Raw genomic sequence first — 15,763 nt, 5'->3', positions numbered from 1 at the left:
ACAGCTCAACTATGTTATATCAGATCCTCTCTGGTTAAATCCACACACATATGTGTCTGTTTTACCTGTGCAATGAGCAATGAGCTGGTATTATTAGTTTCAGTTGGATGAACGATTATAAAACAAACGCAAGGTAACAATTACTGTGTGGCCTTTGTTCACGAAATGAGACAATACTGTGCATATTTTTTAACCACATTCTTGAAAATGAGAAACATAATGGCTGTGGGCCGTAAGACGGTTTGGAAATAATTTCTTCATATTTTTGGTGTTATCTGTCGTTTACATATCCTTCCTAAAACACCAAAGTGCGAATATTTCCAAACACCTAAATTAGCTAAAATTTAGGACATGTTACAAAACTATATTTTCTAGAATTTTAGAAGAGTACTTTTAATATTGGCCGGTTATTTTTCACACAGCGACGTTAACTAGGCAATTACCCATACTTCTATCATACACTATTTGTAGAGGTTACGCGTCAATGGTAAGAGCACTGTGTATTGTGTATAGGAAAACGGACAGTAACTGGAGTATGCCTAGCCTGGCTTTTCAATGAATTCAGCTGCCACTTTATCATGGCTCTGGTAGCAACGTTTGGACAGTAAGTTGTGGGAGTGGACATGAGAGCACATCAGACACATCGATTTGCATTCTGAAAACGGAGAATGTCCTTCTGATATAAGATAATTTTGTTCTTTTTTTAAATTCGCGATAAATACACATTTTATGGCAAATGATTAAATATAGTTAACAGTCCTCAAAGTAAATTTTATTAATCTAATGATATCGAATGGCGCCCCTCTCCATTCTTGAAAAATAAAAACGATCTTGTGCTGAAATTCGTGATCGATGCTGAATTGGTGCGCCCAGGGCACGTACCCCCATTTGCCCCCCCCCCCCTCCCCGTAGCTACTCCACTGATGGTTTGGATGCAGGTTGTTTGTAAGAAACGCAGCAGCCATCAAAAGGACCATATCAATTTGTAAACGGTCTTTAAGGGGTGGGGTATGAACGTTTGGACAGTATTTATTGTGGGACATTAGAGCACATCAGACATATCGAATTGCATTCTGAATACGAAGAATGCCCTTCTGATATCAAATAATTTTGATTTTTTGAAATTCGCAATGTAATACACATTTTATGGCAAATGCTTAAAAATTGATATTTAACAGTACTCGAAATATACTTTATAAATATGATGATTTATACTTAAAATGTATTTGACCTTTCGTATTGAAGTTATTGATTTTTTTTCCCAAAACACCAAAAAGAATTAGGTCTTTTTGGGTAAAAAATCCATATCGTCAAAATTTTTAATTGATCGTCGGCTTTTCCTCCCAGCTACATACACTTTAAGAATATGTCATTAGATTTATAAAATTTACTTCGAGGACTGTTATATATCAAAATGTGAAAAATATCATTTGATGAACTTTGATCATTTGTCATAAAATTATCAAAGTTATCATGAAAATAGTAACTTTTTGCACAAACCACTAAATTCAAGTAGAAGTCCTGCAGAAACTAATCAATCAATCAATCAATCGACCAATCGATCGATCAATCAATCAGAATAAATAAATAAATAAATAAATAAATAAATAAATAAATAAATAAATAAATAAATAAATAAATATGCAAATGTTATGCTATGTCAATGTCACTTTAATCGTGCTAGCAATCTGCACCAAATCTAATCTGAACTTTGCACTGAGTACGTACTTTTGGTTTAGGTATACAGTTTGATTTGTGACCTATATATATAGGCGACACAGCGCAATGGCAGACCTAACAGGAATTGCCGCGTCTAATAATTCTGCAGAAACGTTAGCGAGACTGAAAGTATTTATAAATGAACATGTTCTTCCTGCTGAAAAGGTAAAGCAAGTATACAGACCTATACCATTAAATATAGGAAAGAAAATGATAAAATAATGAAGACCATTTTATACGCCTTGTATATTTTTGCAGGATTTCCAAACACGTGCGGCCGTTTACATAATAAGTTGATTTCGAGTCATAATTATCACAGCTTTATATAAAAATTTCACATTTTGTCCTTAATATACAGCTTTCGACTTAACCACTGGCAAGCTATGTTAGCACATCTTTGTTATTAAAGGAGGATTTCGTGATCCTAGCATCTTCTTTTCATGACATTTTTCTGTAGATATCCACGAAAAAAGCCTATTCCCAAAATTTCAGCTGAATCCGATTTTGCGTTTGCGAGTTATGCATGATTATGTGTATTACACTGCTCCATAGACAATACGTTGTAATTTCGTTCTGGTGCACCAGAACGAAATTAAAATTTCACGATATCTTAGCTAAACGAATTAATCTGCAAGAAATATTTTGTACACAAACATTATGTAGCCAGAGGTATCCAGTAATATAAAAATCTCAATTTTTTTTGGGAAAAGTGGGGGATGAGGCTGTGGATCACGAAATGCCCTTAACAAAGGTACAAAACCTTTGGTTTTGTCGGAATTTTACGATTTTAGTGGCAAATTGCTGATTGGGCCTTTAAGCCATTAACAACTTTTCCTCGTCATTTTCCGTCGAGACAAAAAAAAATATATAAATTTTGTATTAAAATTCATTTCATTACCCATTTTGCTTAACAAACATCAATTATACTAAAACATACAGAAGAATCAGTTTACATATTAGTCTTTGCTTTACGATTTCCGTAGGTTTATGAAGACCAGTTGAAGAATGCGCCAACTCGTTGGTTTATTCCTCCTGTGATGGAAGAACTAAAAGTAGGTGACTAATAACTACATGTATAATTATCTGTTTTCGCAGGATGTCTTCTGTTTTAGTTTAAAGATATATTATGCCCGTATCACACTAGACGATAGCTAGGAGAGTCTACCGTTATTATGACCAGGCCCGTACGCAGGGGGGGGGGGGGTGTTTGGGTGCGAAGTATATAAAAGTCCCAAAATTTCAGAAAAATCATGTTTTTAACGCTTTTTTGGACAAAAAGGCCAAAATTTTGTCCACCTTTCACACAATCGCCCCCCCCTGGAAAAAGTCCACTTGCTCAAAATCAGCAACCCCCCCAATGAAATCCTGCGTACGGGCTTGATTATGACGTACTTTCGCCGTTTCATCGGAAAAGCGACTGCCAATATATCGAGCAAAAGTCGCGGACGTTTATGACGCGGCCATTATGACAGTCCTACCTTCATGTAAACATTTACGAATTCTAAGGTTTGGTTCATCAGCATTATGATATCAATGTTTTGTTAATATATAGGGCCTAAATATGATACGGGCATGAACATGATTAAAATAGTTTGATGCGAGAGGTGCCCGGTTCAATATATATACAAAGTATATTGATTAAGTTGTATTAGCCCGATTGCATTAACATCCACATACAGCTTACATACCTTCTGCCAGTGAATGGAATGTGCCCAGCATGATGTCAGATCTGTCAGCCTGACTGAAAACTGTTTATATATTTTCTCGATTTCCCGCTTTATTTCAGTTTTGTTCAATCATCGACAATTAATTCAACATCGTTCGTCCTTTTCTTCAAAGAGTTTACAGCTTTGTCATATATGCCGGTGTTCTGCAAAATTCTTGGAAAATGCAAGCTGTATTGGACATGTATTTGCTCTATTGTATTCACATGCATCCAAAAACCTCCTCTGTCAGCTTTTGCAATCTGTCTAACGTGACGTCAGGTTTACAGGCCTAGTTGAAACATAATTATCAGCTATATGGTATCAAAATGATTGGAACGTATCAGTTTTGATGTTAATGAAAGGTCGACTTCTTCCTAAAAGGTTAAATGACCTTTTATCAGATCAGGAAAGTTGAGAAATATACTAAACTGTATCGATCTATGTTGCATTTAAATGAAGAAGCATTGACCATAATCAATGAATATGGATACCAATCAGTTTGGAACTACTCGTTTGGAACTTCTACAACAACATACCGTAAAAACTCGATAGTTATCATATGTGCTTACTATCTAGCGCTTTTAAAACATGCAAACATGAAGAGCCCCATCCACAAATGTGTAAAGGGTTTTGAGCAAATCATCGATACACATAGTTATACACGAACAAGTAAACCTGCAAATGTGTGTCTTAACCCCATTAGCTCATTTGGTAAAGCGCCGGACTTTGGTACAATTTTATGTTATCAAAAGCGCTCGATAGTAAGCACATATGCTAACTATCGAGTTTTTACAGTATATGTAATATCTATCACCTCAATTTATACTTAAAAGAATTCATTATTTGCCATGATATTCTACCTTAAGGCCAAAGCTCGTGCGGCAGGCTTATGGAACCTCTTCCTTCCTTCTGAAAGTGGATTGACTCAAGTGGAATATGCACCTATGGCAGAAGAAATGGGACGATCATTCATAGGGTCAGAACCATTCAATTGCTCTGCTCCTGGTAAGTTCATGTTCGTAGACTAGGGTATAATTTCTACTTAAGGGGGTACTACACCCCTGGCCAATTTTGGGCCAATTTTGGGCCTATTTTTGCATTTTTCTGCAAATTATAGCGCATTGGTGACAAGTAAGATATGTATATTATAGGGCAAGAACTACAACTATTGCACTGAAAATTCAGCAACCCAAGGCAAGTAGTTATTGATTTATTGATCAAATATTGGTTTTCCCTCATTTTTGACTGTAACTCCACAGTCTGTGCTGAAATAAAATTTCCAGTGCAGTAGTTGTAGTCCTTGCCCCTATAATATACATTTCTTACATGTCACCAATGCCCTATTTTTGAGAAAAATGCAAAAATAGGCACATAATTTGGCAGGGGTGTAGTACCCCTTATGCCCTTAAGCCTGAAAGTTACCTTGCCCTCGTCCACCCCTGAAAAGGTCCTGGCTACACCACTACACTGTGGTCGTCCCTCTATCCAGTGATATCAAAATACGTAAAGACGTTTGGTAGTTGAGCGGCGTTTTAATACACCGGTAGGAAAATTCTTTAGTAGTAGGGTGTGCCAGCTTCCGCCCCAGTAATAGAACGAAAAGTATTGAAATATAATAATACTGCTTGCCCCCAATCGATTGCAAAATTTTAAAAATCCCATAGGAAAATTGCCCAAAAACGGCTTGTGCCCCCCCCATCATGGTCGGTGCCCCCCCCAACCGGATGACCCACGCTACGCCACTGCAAAGCAAATCGAATAATTACTGCAACTTCAATTATGAATATGAGTTACGAACATCCAATTGCAGATGCACCAAATATGGAGCTTTTGGACAAATATGGCAGCCGTCAACAGAAAGAGAAATGGATGCAACCGTTACTTGAAGGAAAGATAAGATCCTGCTACAGTATGACAGGTAAGTGAACCAGAGGATGAATCAAGAACGCCCCACAATGCACTATGATTTAAACATTTCGAGAGCTGTGTAACACTTATCGCATACGGGATTCAAAATGGAAGTCCATTAAAGTACAAACATATCTTATCAAAATTAAGACGATTAAGTGGAAAATTATTGAACCATAAATTGTAAATTTGATCATATTGATGACATCCGAAAACGTAACGGTTGTCCTAAGTTGTGCAAAAAAATTACACCACGAAATGAGCGTAAAGTCGCAAGTTGGTAGTTTAGAAACGCAGTGGCTACTACGTTGGTGGTCTTTGTTTCCTTCGTGAATGGCTCATTTTGCCTCCATTCACAAAGGACATACAGACATACTTCTGGCTTGAACAGGTGTGCGGCAAACAAATGAAATCAACTCAGTCAATCAGTATGTCTCAAAACTACCAACTTGCGACTTTATACTCATTTCGTCGTGGCAGGTCACATGATTTTGCATAGTGCCGAATAGCAATTTAGTGTAAACCCTCCCCATCTAACACGTGAAGTACTTTAGGCGATTCGCCGAGCGCGAGTAGCGATTAAGGCAAAAATAGCCTTAACGTTTTCCCCTGTTTACATAATAAGTCAATACAGATGGTTTATACTTAGGCGAAGCGTCCAAACAAATCCCCTTTGTGAAAGGGAAATCCCTTTCCAAATCCCTTTGGAGAAATCCCTTATTTTTTTCAAGGACTCCTCAAAATTTGTGTTTGTTGATATGGGTATGGGTAGTGGCTGGAAGGCCTCGAATCCCTTAGCTTGATATTGAGTTCAAGTTATACGACATAATAGCCACTTGAGATGGTTCTGTAGGTGGCGACATTCCATAATTGAGAATGGTATACATCTTCCCTTATTCTCTTCGGAACAACGTTTTGTGTTAAAACTCATGATGCTTTACTCGAAAGGGCAGAATAACCATAATATGTCATAATTATCAAATAGTACTATACATTTATTGGTTGATATTAAACTCTGTAGAACCTGCTGTAGCATCGAGTGATGCCACTAACATGCAATGCAGCATCCGAAGAGAAGGACAAGAATATGTTATCAATGGACGCAAATGGTGGACATCAGGTAAGAATCTGAGACGAAAAGCTAAAATAAAACATGACATGACACAGAGCCAAAGAATTACCATTTGCAATCATTGCAAATTTATGTCTCTTGATATAATAGGAATAATTTATTGACCAACGTCAGGCCGATTTTGACAGCTTTTTTATTCTCTTTAAAATGGATTGTCTCGTTTAAAAGTCTTTATTGTTTCGGGAATTATAAAAAACAATATTTTTTAGTATAAACGAACCCGATTTATCAAATGTTTCTACATTACCAGTTTTGTTATACTTTTAAATTAATTTGGAGAACTATTATGTTTGAATTAACAGCCCTTATAATATAACAGCCCAGAATAAAAATAAAACTGAATGAAAACACCCAAATGTCACCCTGACCTCAGTCGGATCTTTAGCAAGTATGGGCAGTAACTAAAGGATTTATTAAAAAGTGCTCAACCGTCTTTTTATAGAAAATAGTAAAATGCCGTACTTCATCTTTAAATAAATTGACGTTTGTGTTTAACAATCGTACATAGTTCATTTATAAACACGATTGTTTGATGTGATCATTCCAACGAACAATTATATAGTGCTCAATTCTAGACCTGGACAATACCAACAATTATCATACTAATATGTACATATATTTCCACAGCTCTTTTTAACACAGATTTCGTTTCTTTTTCAACCTATTCATCTTTTTCTGCTTTTTGGTGGTATTTTTTATTCTGTAAACTGTATATTTGTGTACAAATTGAGGGCGCTATTTACAACTATTTTAAATTTAATTTAGCCAAACAATGTAAGTTATTCCTAACATTTCATGATTAAATGTTTTTGGAAAATGTCGTTGCTATTGTTACTCTTTTCAGATGTTTTAATGGTATTATACCAGTCTACCCTTTGTAAAGATCAAAACACGATTTAAGATGAATAGCGCCATCAGTGTTCACCTTTTCTTTAAAAATGACTTTGTTTTACATGCTATCAAACAACCGTGTAAAAAGATCCAGTAAAGTGATCTTCAATTGAACTGACTCAATGCTTTGTTCATCATGTTCTCTATCTGGATCATTGTTTTATTGCTCCCAATAGGCGCAGGTGATCCTCGGTGTAAATTTACCATTATCATGGGCAAATCTGGCGACGACTCAATGCCAAGGTAAAACTTTGACTTCCTTCCCACTTCAGTAGCATGATACACGGTTTTAACAACAACAAACATACAATAAAACTTGACGAACCATATGTGAACTGGTATATCAAGAAGAGACACTTTTGGGCAGGTTATCAATTTTGAGTGTTTTGAATTTTGCTCCACAACGCCGCTTTCCCCAATGAAATCGGACATTCCTAAGCGAAAGATATTGAGTTCGTAAGTTATAGTATTATAAAATTGGAAACTGAGATATCGGCCTTTAAAAATATTATTGACAATGTTGAGAGTAGGAATGACCTTGAAAAATGTCTGAAAAATACAAGATGCCAGTTATATTCCGATCTGAAACTATCAGACAATATTTTAAACATTATGCACACAGTCCTAATTGCGAACGTCAGGGTTTGCAATTCCCGACAGGACATACAGGCCAAATGGGTTCAGCTTGTTGAGAGCGGTGGCCCAAGGCTTAAATGGAGAAAAAAATAAGGAATAGGGAATAAGTGCTTCTAATTAACCACTGGGTCGTTTTCTTCATCAACTTTGTCCAAATCCTTCATGGAACACTGGCTGCAACAGGTGCGTAAGTCAGGCCTTGTATAATTAAAATGCAACTTGAATGCTTTTGATTTCATCGTTTACCTGTTCTATCTATATATTTAAATACAACGTTACGTTTTTCAGACACCAGAGACATAGTATGATTATAGTTCCAATGGATTCACCTGGGGTGAAAATATTGAGACCAATGCTTACTTATGGCAGTGATGGTGAGATTTAGGCTTAAATTGATACTTAAAGCATAGAAAACAAGAGATTTGCCTCAGTAAAGACATGTTAGCGACCCACAGGAAGAATTTGAAAGCTTGCTCTTCTTGGAAGGCATTTGGCTACAATGGCCATGAAAGAAAGTATCATTTGGGATTCGAAATCCACGCGCTTAGCAAACACACATTACCGCTCTTCACAGGGAAATTCCCTTCCAGAATTTTGTAGAAGTATTGTCGGATGAGTCCCCCGTGCAATAGTGTTTATACCAAATGCTTATCAGTTGTATTATAGTATTAGGATATCTCAGTTTGCTTGGTACCCGATTGTTCATTTCCATTTGACAGATCTATTTCAAACGATACCGTCAATGACCATAATTGTTACTCGAGCTAAGCACCATTCTATTCGACTATCATGTTTTACTTTTATAGACGCACCCACTGGCCACATGGAAATTGACTATGACAATGTGAGAGTGCCAATTGAAAATCTTATTTTAGGTAAGTAATATGCATACTAACTCATTTGATAACCTTACAATTGGTGCCTCAACATAAATTTCATGTTGGTAGTTTTCTTACCTTCGGTAGTTATTTTACTTATGACAGTTACCGCAGGGCTGTCAACTCTCACGCATTGGCCGTGAGTCTCACGCATTGGGTCACTTTCTCACGGTCTCACGCCAAGGTAGTATAATCTCACGCCAAGGTAGTAAAGCTCACGCAAAAAGCTGGAAAATGAGTAAAATCTCACACATCGTCATGAATAATTTGTTGCTCCTACCCCCGCCCCCCGATTTTCACATTCTCGAGCGCCGTGGCTCAAATAATCATGGTACAAAATGAACATTGGAATCGGCAAATCCCGGTACGTCTCTGTCTCACGCCAAGCAATTCCAAAAAGTTGACAGCCCTGGTTACCGTAGCATGGTAGCACAGGACACCAGTATGTTGATTTTTGTATCTGGTTGCAGAAAAGATGAAAACCAAATAGTGAAAAAAAATCTATGTGATGACTTGTTGCACTAGTAGCCTGGTAACAAATCTGTATCTTTATCTGACGTGCCATAAGCGTTAAAGTGTGATTTGGCGGTGAGAGTTCAAATATTGAGAAAGTCCAAATTTATCTTGAAAGTCTTAACGTCGCGTTGTGGGTGTCTTGGTTTCATTTGGTTGCTTCGTCGCTGCTTTGCAGTATTGAAGACTGAAGATAACTCTTGAATTATTAAATTTATGCGTGTTTTTGTAAACTGTAGTCAGACGTAATTTGTCCCGCGGTCTTGATTTCCAATACCAGGTCAGCAATGATTTGAGTGATACTGCATGGGCTCATTGCTGTAGTCGTGATCATTCAATCTAGCACCTATACTTTGAATTCTTTCAAGCTTGTTCCCATCAAATTTGTGCTGAGAATCCTAGATACCTGAGCAGTACTCGAGGAGCTAATCAAAGACTTGTAACCAATGGACTTGGTGTGACTGCTGAAGGAACAGGCCTAAATATTCCTAGCTAAGTCCCAACATTCTGTTAGCCTTGGTAATGTCGATAGTAATCTAATCGATGGGAGGAGACCATTAAAGGCTTAATGTATGATTTCCTTCAAATTTTAAATTTGTCATTATATACTCAAAATGCTGAAATAATACTAGTAATAATTATCGGGAATGGTTTCTGTCCATTTTGAGCTGAAATAACGAGGTAAAGTGAAAGAAACACTGCTTGTTATTTTGACCGTTTAACACGCAGTTCTATGGGAGGACATAAAGATAATTCTTTGAATTATGACTTTATGTCGAACTTTGCTCTGTTTACCTACAAACACAACAAATTTGGCTGATTCCATTTAGGTGCAAGTTGTGACATGTGTAAACATTACAAATATGCCAAAAAATCAGGTTTGAAAAAAATTAACCAAATTCATATTATAAGATCGTACATTATGACTTTAACAAATAACCTCTTCCAAAATGGAGTCACCCATCTTGTATAATTTCTTAGTAATTGGATTCTTCTTTTGAGTGACAGAAGTACTAAAATCGAAAGACGGCCAATCACCTTCCCACTAAAATGCGCCAAGGTCATCCTGGACTCTGTTGGAGTCCTCCGGTGTGTTATTATAGAGACTACAATCGTCTCCAACAAGTCTCACCTTTGAGTGGCCTTTGAAGGCAAATCATTTAAATATGCCAAGAACAGCAACGACCTCAACAAACGTGCCTTGGGGAACTCCCGAGGACACTTTAACACTGCAGATACACGCATACCTTCCAGTACTACTAGATGACAATTTGTAAGAAAAGACTCGATCCATTCAAAATGTATTGTTCCTATTAATAATGTACTGAAGTTCCATCAAAAGATGCTGGTGAGGCACGAAGTCAAACGCCTTACTAAAGAATTATTATTATGTCCATCTGGATTTATCATCCAAAAATTCCAGCAAGGTCGTCAGACAAGGTGAGATAACGAGTATCGCAGGAATGTACTTTGTGAAAACCATGCAGCGTGTAAAGATGTGATGTTTATCAAAATGGCTCATAATATGATGAGGCAGAATATGTTCCAAAGTCTTGCATTGCTGTTAACGAAATATGTCTTTAGTTTCCTGGGTTACTTCTGTCGCCTTTCTTATACAGCAGAGTCACATTAGTGTCAAACCAAGTTCCCGGTATCAACCAGAGTAGTTCAGAGTTGAGCGATTTCTGAAAAATCTTGGTTAACAACGGAGCAAGTGATTAGGCACAATCCTTCAAGATTTTCGCCGGAATTGAATTTCTCAACACCATGTATGATGCCAACAGTTCCCGGCATATCAAGAGTTCCTGAATCAGTCATTTTGAGAACGTTTATGCAAGTCCCTATCTGTGAAAACGGAACTAAATTGGTTGTTTAGCACATTAGTGTTGCCTTTAGCAGAACAAACTTTGATACCACCAGAAAAAGATATAGCGTACACACACAAAACACCTTTTGCCGTTTAGACTTGAAATACCAAAACGGTTTAGTGTTGTTGCTGACCAAACTTTCACCAATGATGCCATGAATGTAGCTTACTCTCTTTTTGCTTTCCAATTTTTTCCACTTCCAGTTGGATCCAACCCGAGTGTAACAACAATAGTATGCATAATCATAATAGCTTACTGCTTTATTTTTTCGTTAAATTTTGTTTTGTTTTGTTAGTTTTATTTGGTTGGATGGTAAATATTGCACAATGCTATGGTTTATTAAATCAGGTGAGGGTCGCGGATTTGAAGTTGCCCAGGGTCGACTAGGCCCTGCTAGAATTCATCATTGTATGAGGCTAATCGGTATGGCAGAAAGAGCATTGGAACTCATGTGTCAAAGAGCCTTCCAAAGAACAGCATTCAACAGAAAGTTAGCCATGATGGTATGTACACCTTTTATTACACCATCACTGTTTCCATCATTCAATACATAAATATAATAATTTTATTATATATCACCATCAAGGCACTTTATAACAGTTTTGGCTGCCTCGCATGGATCTCGGCGAAGGACCCGATTTTGGACAATGAAATACACTCAGAAGACTAACTGACTAGCCTCTACAAAGTGTTATATGACTTGTTTCCAAACCATGTTAAGTCCGCAACCACATGTTCCTCATTTACTTGTGTGTTAAAATCACAATTACAATTACAATGAGTTGTACCATCAACAAGCCAGACTATTGTTCTCATTTGGGAACCAAAGGCCTCACACAGTATTGTTACCGTGCATCCATCTACTAATGTATGCTTTGTAATGGTGCATCCAACTGAAATTACTATACCTATAGCATCACTACCCATTGCAATATTGCGCAGGTAAATGAGAAACATGTGTTTGTGGACTTAACATGGTTTGGAAACAAGCTCTTCATATCTATGTAAATGTGATGGAGGCAATTAGAAAATCCTCTTTAACCATTCAGATTTTTTCTCAGCTAAATATATTATATTAGAATAAGGTATAAAAATGGGTCAATTTGCACCACGTTTCGATATACATGCCTGCATCTGAACTTGGCCCGCGCCGCGATCATTTTCGGGTCACATTTAAGCTTTTCAAACTATTAATGGTTATGTAATTAAAAGTTTGTCCCGCCTCTTTCATGCTCTTTGAGCAAAATGTAGCACCAACTAGCAAATAGTTGCCAATATCAATCTTAAACATGGAAACCATTCAAATGTGATCATCTCATTAGGGTGTTGTTCAGCATCAGATAGCTGAGAGTCGCATTGACATAGACCAGTCTCGGCTCATCACGATGAAAGCAGCCCATCTTATTGACATGTATGGCGGCAAAGGAGCACGAAAAGAGGTAATGTCCTATTTACATGATTTATGCCGATTTGTTCACAAATTGTTGCTCTTGCTCAATAGGTTAATATAATATAATAAACAAAGTAATTTCGGTGACACATAGCCAGGACTTTTTCAGAGGAGGTAACTTTCAAGGAGGTAAACTTTGACAAAAATGGGCTAAAATGTTGGAGGGGCATACCTGCAAAAATTTTTGGAGGGGCATACCTGAGCATTGCCCTCTCCATCGATCTTGTTCATATAATCCAGTGGCGTCCCCAGGGGACCCTTGGGAGAAGTTGGTTGCCCTGGTAAGTGGGTAAGGGTTTTTTTTGCCTTTTTTTTGTACTTTTTGCCCATTTTCATCAAAATTTCACCTTGAAAGTTTCCTTGACTCTAGCTATGCCACTGTGGTAATCCTGGTTTTCTTCGGACATTCTGGTAGGTTTGGAGTGGGAGTCATTGCATGCAGAGGCATTCATGGCATGTGATTTGCCTTTCTTTTATTCTTATTTATGACATGCATTGGTATGAAGATTTTAAGGTCTCCTTTTTGTTAAATGCGATATTTTCGGGGTTGTTTATCCGAATCCCAATCGCACATCCACATCTAAACCAAAATCAAGAATAACGTATTTCCCATTAATCTCTTTGTAGATTTCCCTAATGAAGGTAGCCGCCATGAGAGCCGTCGTCCGGGTTATAGATAGAGCCATCCAAGTCCACGGTGGAGCTGGTGTTTCACAAGATACCCCATTGGCTAATATGTATAAGACAGCACGACCTCTTATGATTGCCGATGGGCCTGATGAAGTACATCTTACTACTATTGCCAAGTTGGAGATTAGACAACAGGAGGAAAGATCAAAGTTGTAAATTGTATTAAGTACCACATACAAGCTTTTAAGTTGATTTTGTGTTTCAAAACTAGATAATTCTGTATGAGAAAGGTTTTTAACACAAGTCTCCACATACATAAATGATAGCCAATGAAAAAATTTCACTGACCTTCCAGGATTTGAACTTGGGACCTTCGGATCACCAGATGATCTACCAACTGAGCTAATGAGTCGGATGGAGAAGAGCAGTGATGTTATTATCTATAGGCATTCAGTTCTATACCCGCCCTCTATCATCTTCTCATCCAAGAAGCTTTAAGAAATAGGTTTGGAAATCATTCCGAAATCATATTCGAGATGGAGAAGTAAAGTTAAACAATGTGAGAAATTAAATATGAGAAAGATTTTTAGCTCAAGTCTTCACATACATAAATGACAGCCAGTGAAATAATTTCAATTCTAATTTTGGTCACAACCATTTTAAATAGTTTCTTGATATCAATTTTCATCTGTGACGTCTATCCTGGTTCTGGTTTGGTGAGAACAGGACACACCATTAATTAACTTTCACAGTATATTTCAATTGTTTCACCACAAGTATTCTTTTGAAGATATATAATTTGCTAGAGATTCTATAGAGGTTTCACTTAAATTATGAGAAATCAATGAGAAAATGTATAGACCACTTGACATCACTGTTTATCAACAAAGGCGAGGGACTCGTCTATCGATATGCTCGAATGAGCCGCTACACTGTTCAATGGCTTTCCTGTACTATACGAATTAAAATACATGTGCCCTTAGCAGACTACGATGCGTACGCACACTGCAGGGCAACGAACAATGGAAATTGCCATAATGCGCACGCATACTGCCGGGTAATGGCGTCACATGCCAAGTGGTCTATAGGCCTAATGTTTGATAAAGACATTCATGGATAGATTGACATTTTATGTCCAGAATTGTCAATCTTAATCTCAAATTTGTACAAAAAAGTGTTCCGACTTTTAAATAATATATTAAGAAAGGCTGATCACACACCAAATTTAATAACACACAGGCACAAGATAGAATCTTACTATTTACATCCTTTTTATTGATAATAAATAACTATAGCTATAACAACCCAACTTTGAAAATCAAAACTGAACAAAATGATTTGCATTATAAACTGAGCAAGCAAGAAGATAGCAGTATACTCAGTGTGCTATCAAGGTAAACTTGTAATAGATGAGGCAACATATCCATTGATATGATTGGAGGATCAGTACACGACCAGTTTACTGTTTAATAGCATTATTGCCCAGTATCTGATTTGGCGGGAGTATTAAAAGCACATGCTATTGGCAAAACAAGATGACCTACCTTGACCTATGGCGTTCACTCCAACTTGGGGTTGAGTGGTGCCATCTGCTTCATGATGTCCTGCCACTTCCTTCTGTCTTGAGCTAGTCTGCTAGCTTTGACCAAAGAGTTGATGTTTACTTTGCTACAATCGGCTTTCAGGCAGTCACTCCATCTTTTTGGTGGTCTCTCTCTTGGGCGTTTGCCATGGACATGTGCCTCAAATGCTAATTTGGGAAAACGTGATCGTGGCATTCTCTGGATATGGCCGAAGTATCGGAGTCTTTTTGTTGATATTCTGTCCAGGATGGTAAACTCCATGTCAAGGGTTTTGCGAATGGTGGTATTTCTGATCCTGTCGAGACGTGACACTCCCATTATTTTACGAAGGCACATCATTTCGAATGTTGAAAGTCTGTTTTCATCTTCTTTCTTTAGAGTCCATGTTTCCGCTCCATACAGCAGTATTGAGAGGGTAAGTACTTTGTAGAGCTCGATCTTAGTGCTTCTCTGTATGTCTTTGGCGCTCCATATCTTGTGGAGTTTCTGAACAGTCCCTATGGCTTTCCCAATGCGTAATTTCACGTCTTCTGTGCAGGATCCCGTTTGACAGAGCTTCCCTCCTAAGTATGTGAACTCCTCAACCTGGTCTAGTGGTGTTTCATTGATTTTTCCAGCCATGGCTTAATTCCGAATTGTCACCTAATTTGGGTGTACTTTGTCTTGGGTCCAATTTCTATCATGGAAAGTTTGCTATATCTTTCTAAATATAATGATTGTTTGTTCTAGATTTGTGTTTTAGTGTTTCATATTTGAAAGAACTAATGTTTAATTGCAACATTTCGAAACTACAAACCCAAACTGGGTGCTATGATGTACAAGATTGGGCTACGAGTATGCATTTTACCA

General features: G+C 37.4%; 2 protein-coding genes across 2 annotated transcripts; one reads left to right on the top strand and one right to left on the bottom strand.

Moving 5' to 3' along the window:
* Positions 1-1,776: 1,776 nt before the first annotated feature.
* On the top strand, positions 1,777-14,301 carry LOC140167243 (acyl-CoA dehydrogenase family member 11-like). The gene is made up of 11 exons (XM_072190587.1): positions 1,777-1,884; positions 2,703-2,771; positions 4,292-4,430; positions 5,236-5,343; positions 6,355-6,453; positions 7,533-7,599; positions 8,281-8,366; positions 8,799-8,867; positions 11,600-11,754; positions 12,574-12,690; positions 13,329-14,301. Exons 1-11 carry the CDS (start codon positions 1,786-1,788, stop codon positions 13,545-13,547), a joined length of 1,227 nt encoding a protein of 408 aa, XP_072046688.1. The 5' UTR covers positions 1,777-1,785; the 3' UTR covers positions 13,548-14,301.
* A 589-nt stretch (positions 14,302-14,890) lies between these two features.
* LOC140167554 (uncharacterized) lies at positions 14,891-15,535 on the bottom strand. Its single transcript, XM_072190855.1, has one exon. It carries the CDS (start codon positions 15,533-15,535, stop codon positions 14,891-14,893), a length of 645 nt encoding a protein of 214 aa, XP_072046956.1.
* Positions 15,536-15,763: the final 228 nt, after the last annotated feature.

Source organism: Amphiura filiformis, chromosome 13 (assembly GCF_039555335.1).
Source record: "Amphiura filiformis chromosome 13, Afil_fr2py, whole genome shotgun sequence".
NCBI classification, from domain to species: domain Eukaryota; kingdom Metazoa; phylum Echinodermata; class Ophiuroidea; order Amphilepidida; family Amphiuridae; genus Amphiura; species Amphiura filiformis.
Note: the sequence above shows the minus strand (reverse complement) of the source record. Positions and strands in the feature narration are given on the sequence as shown.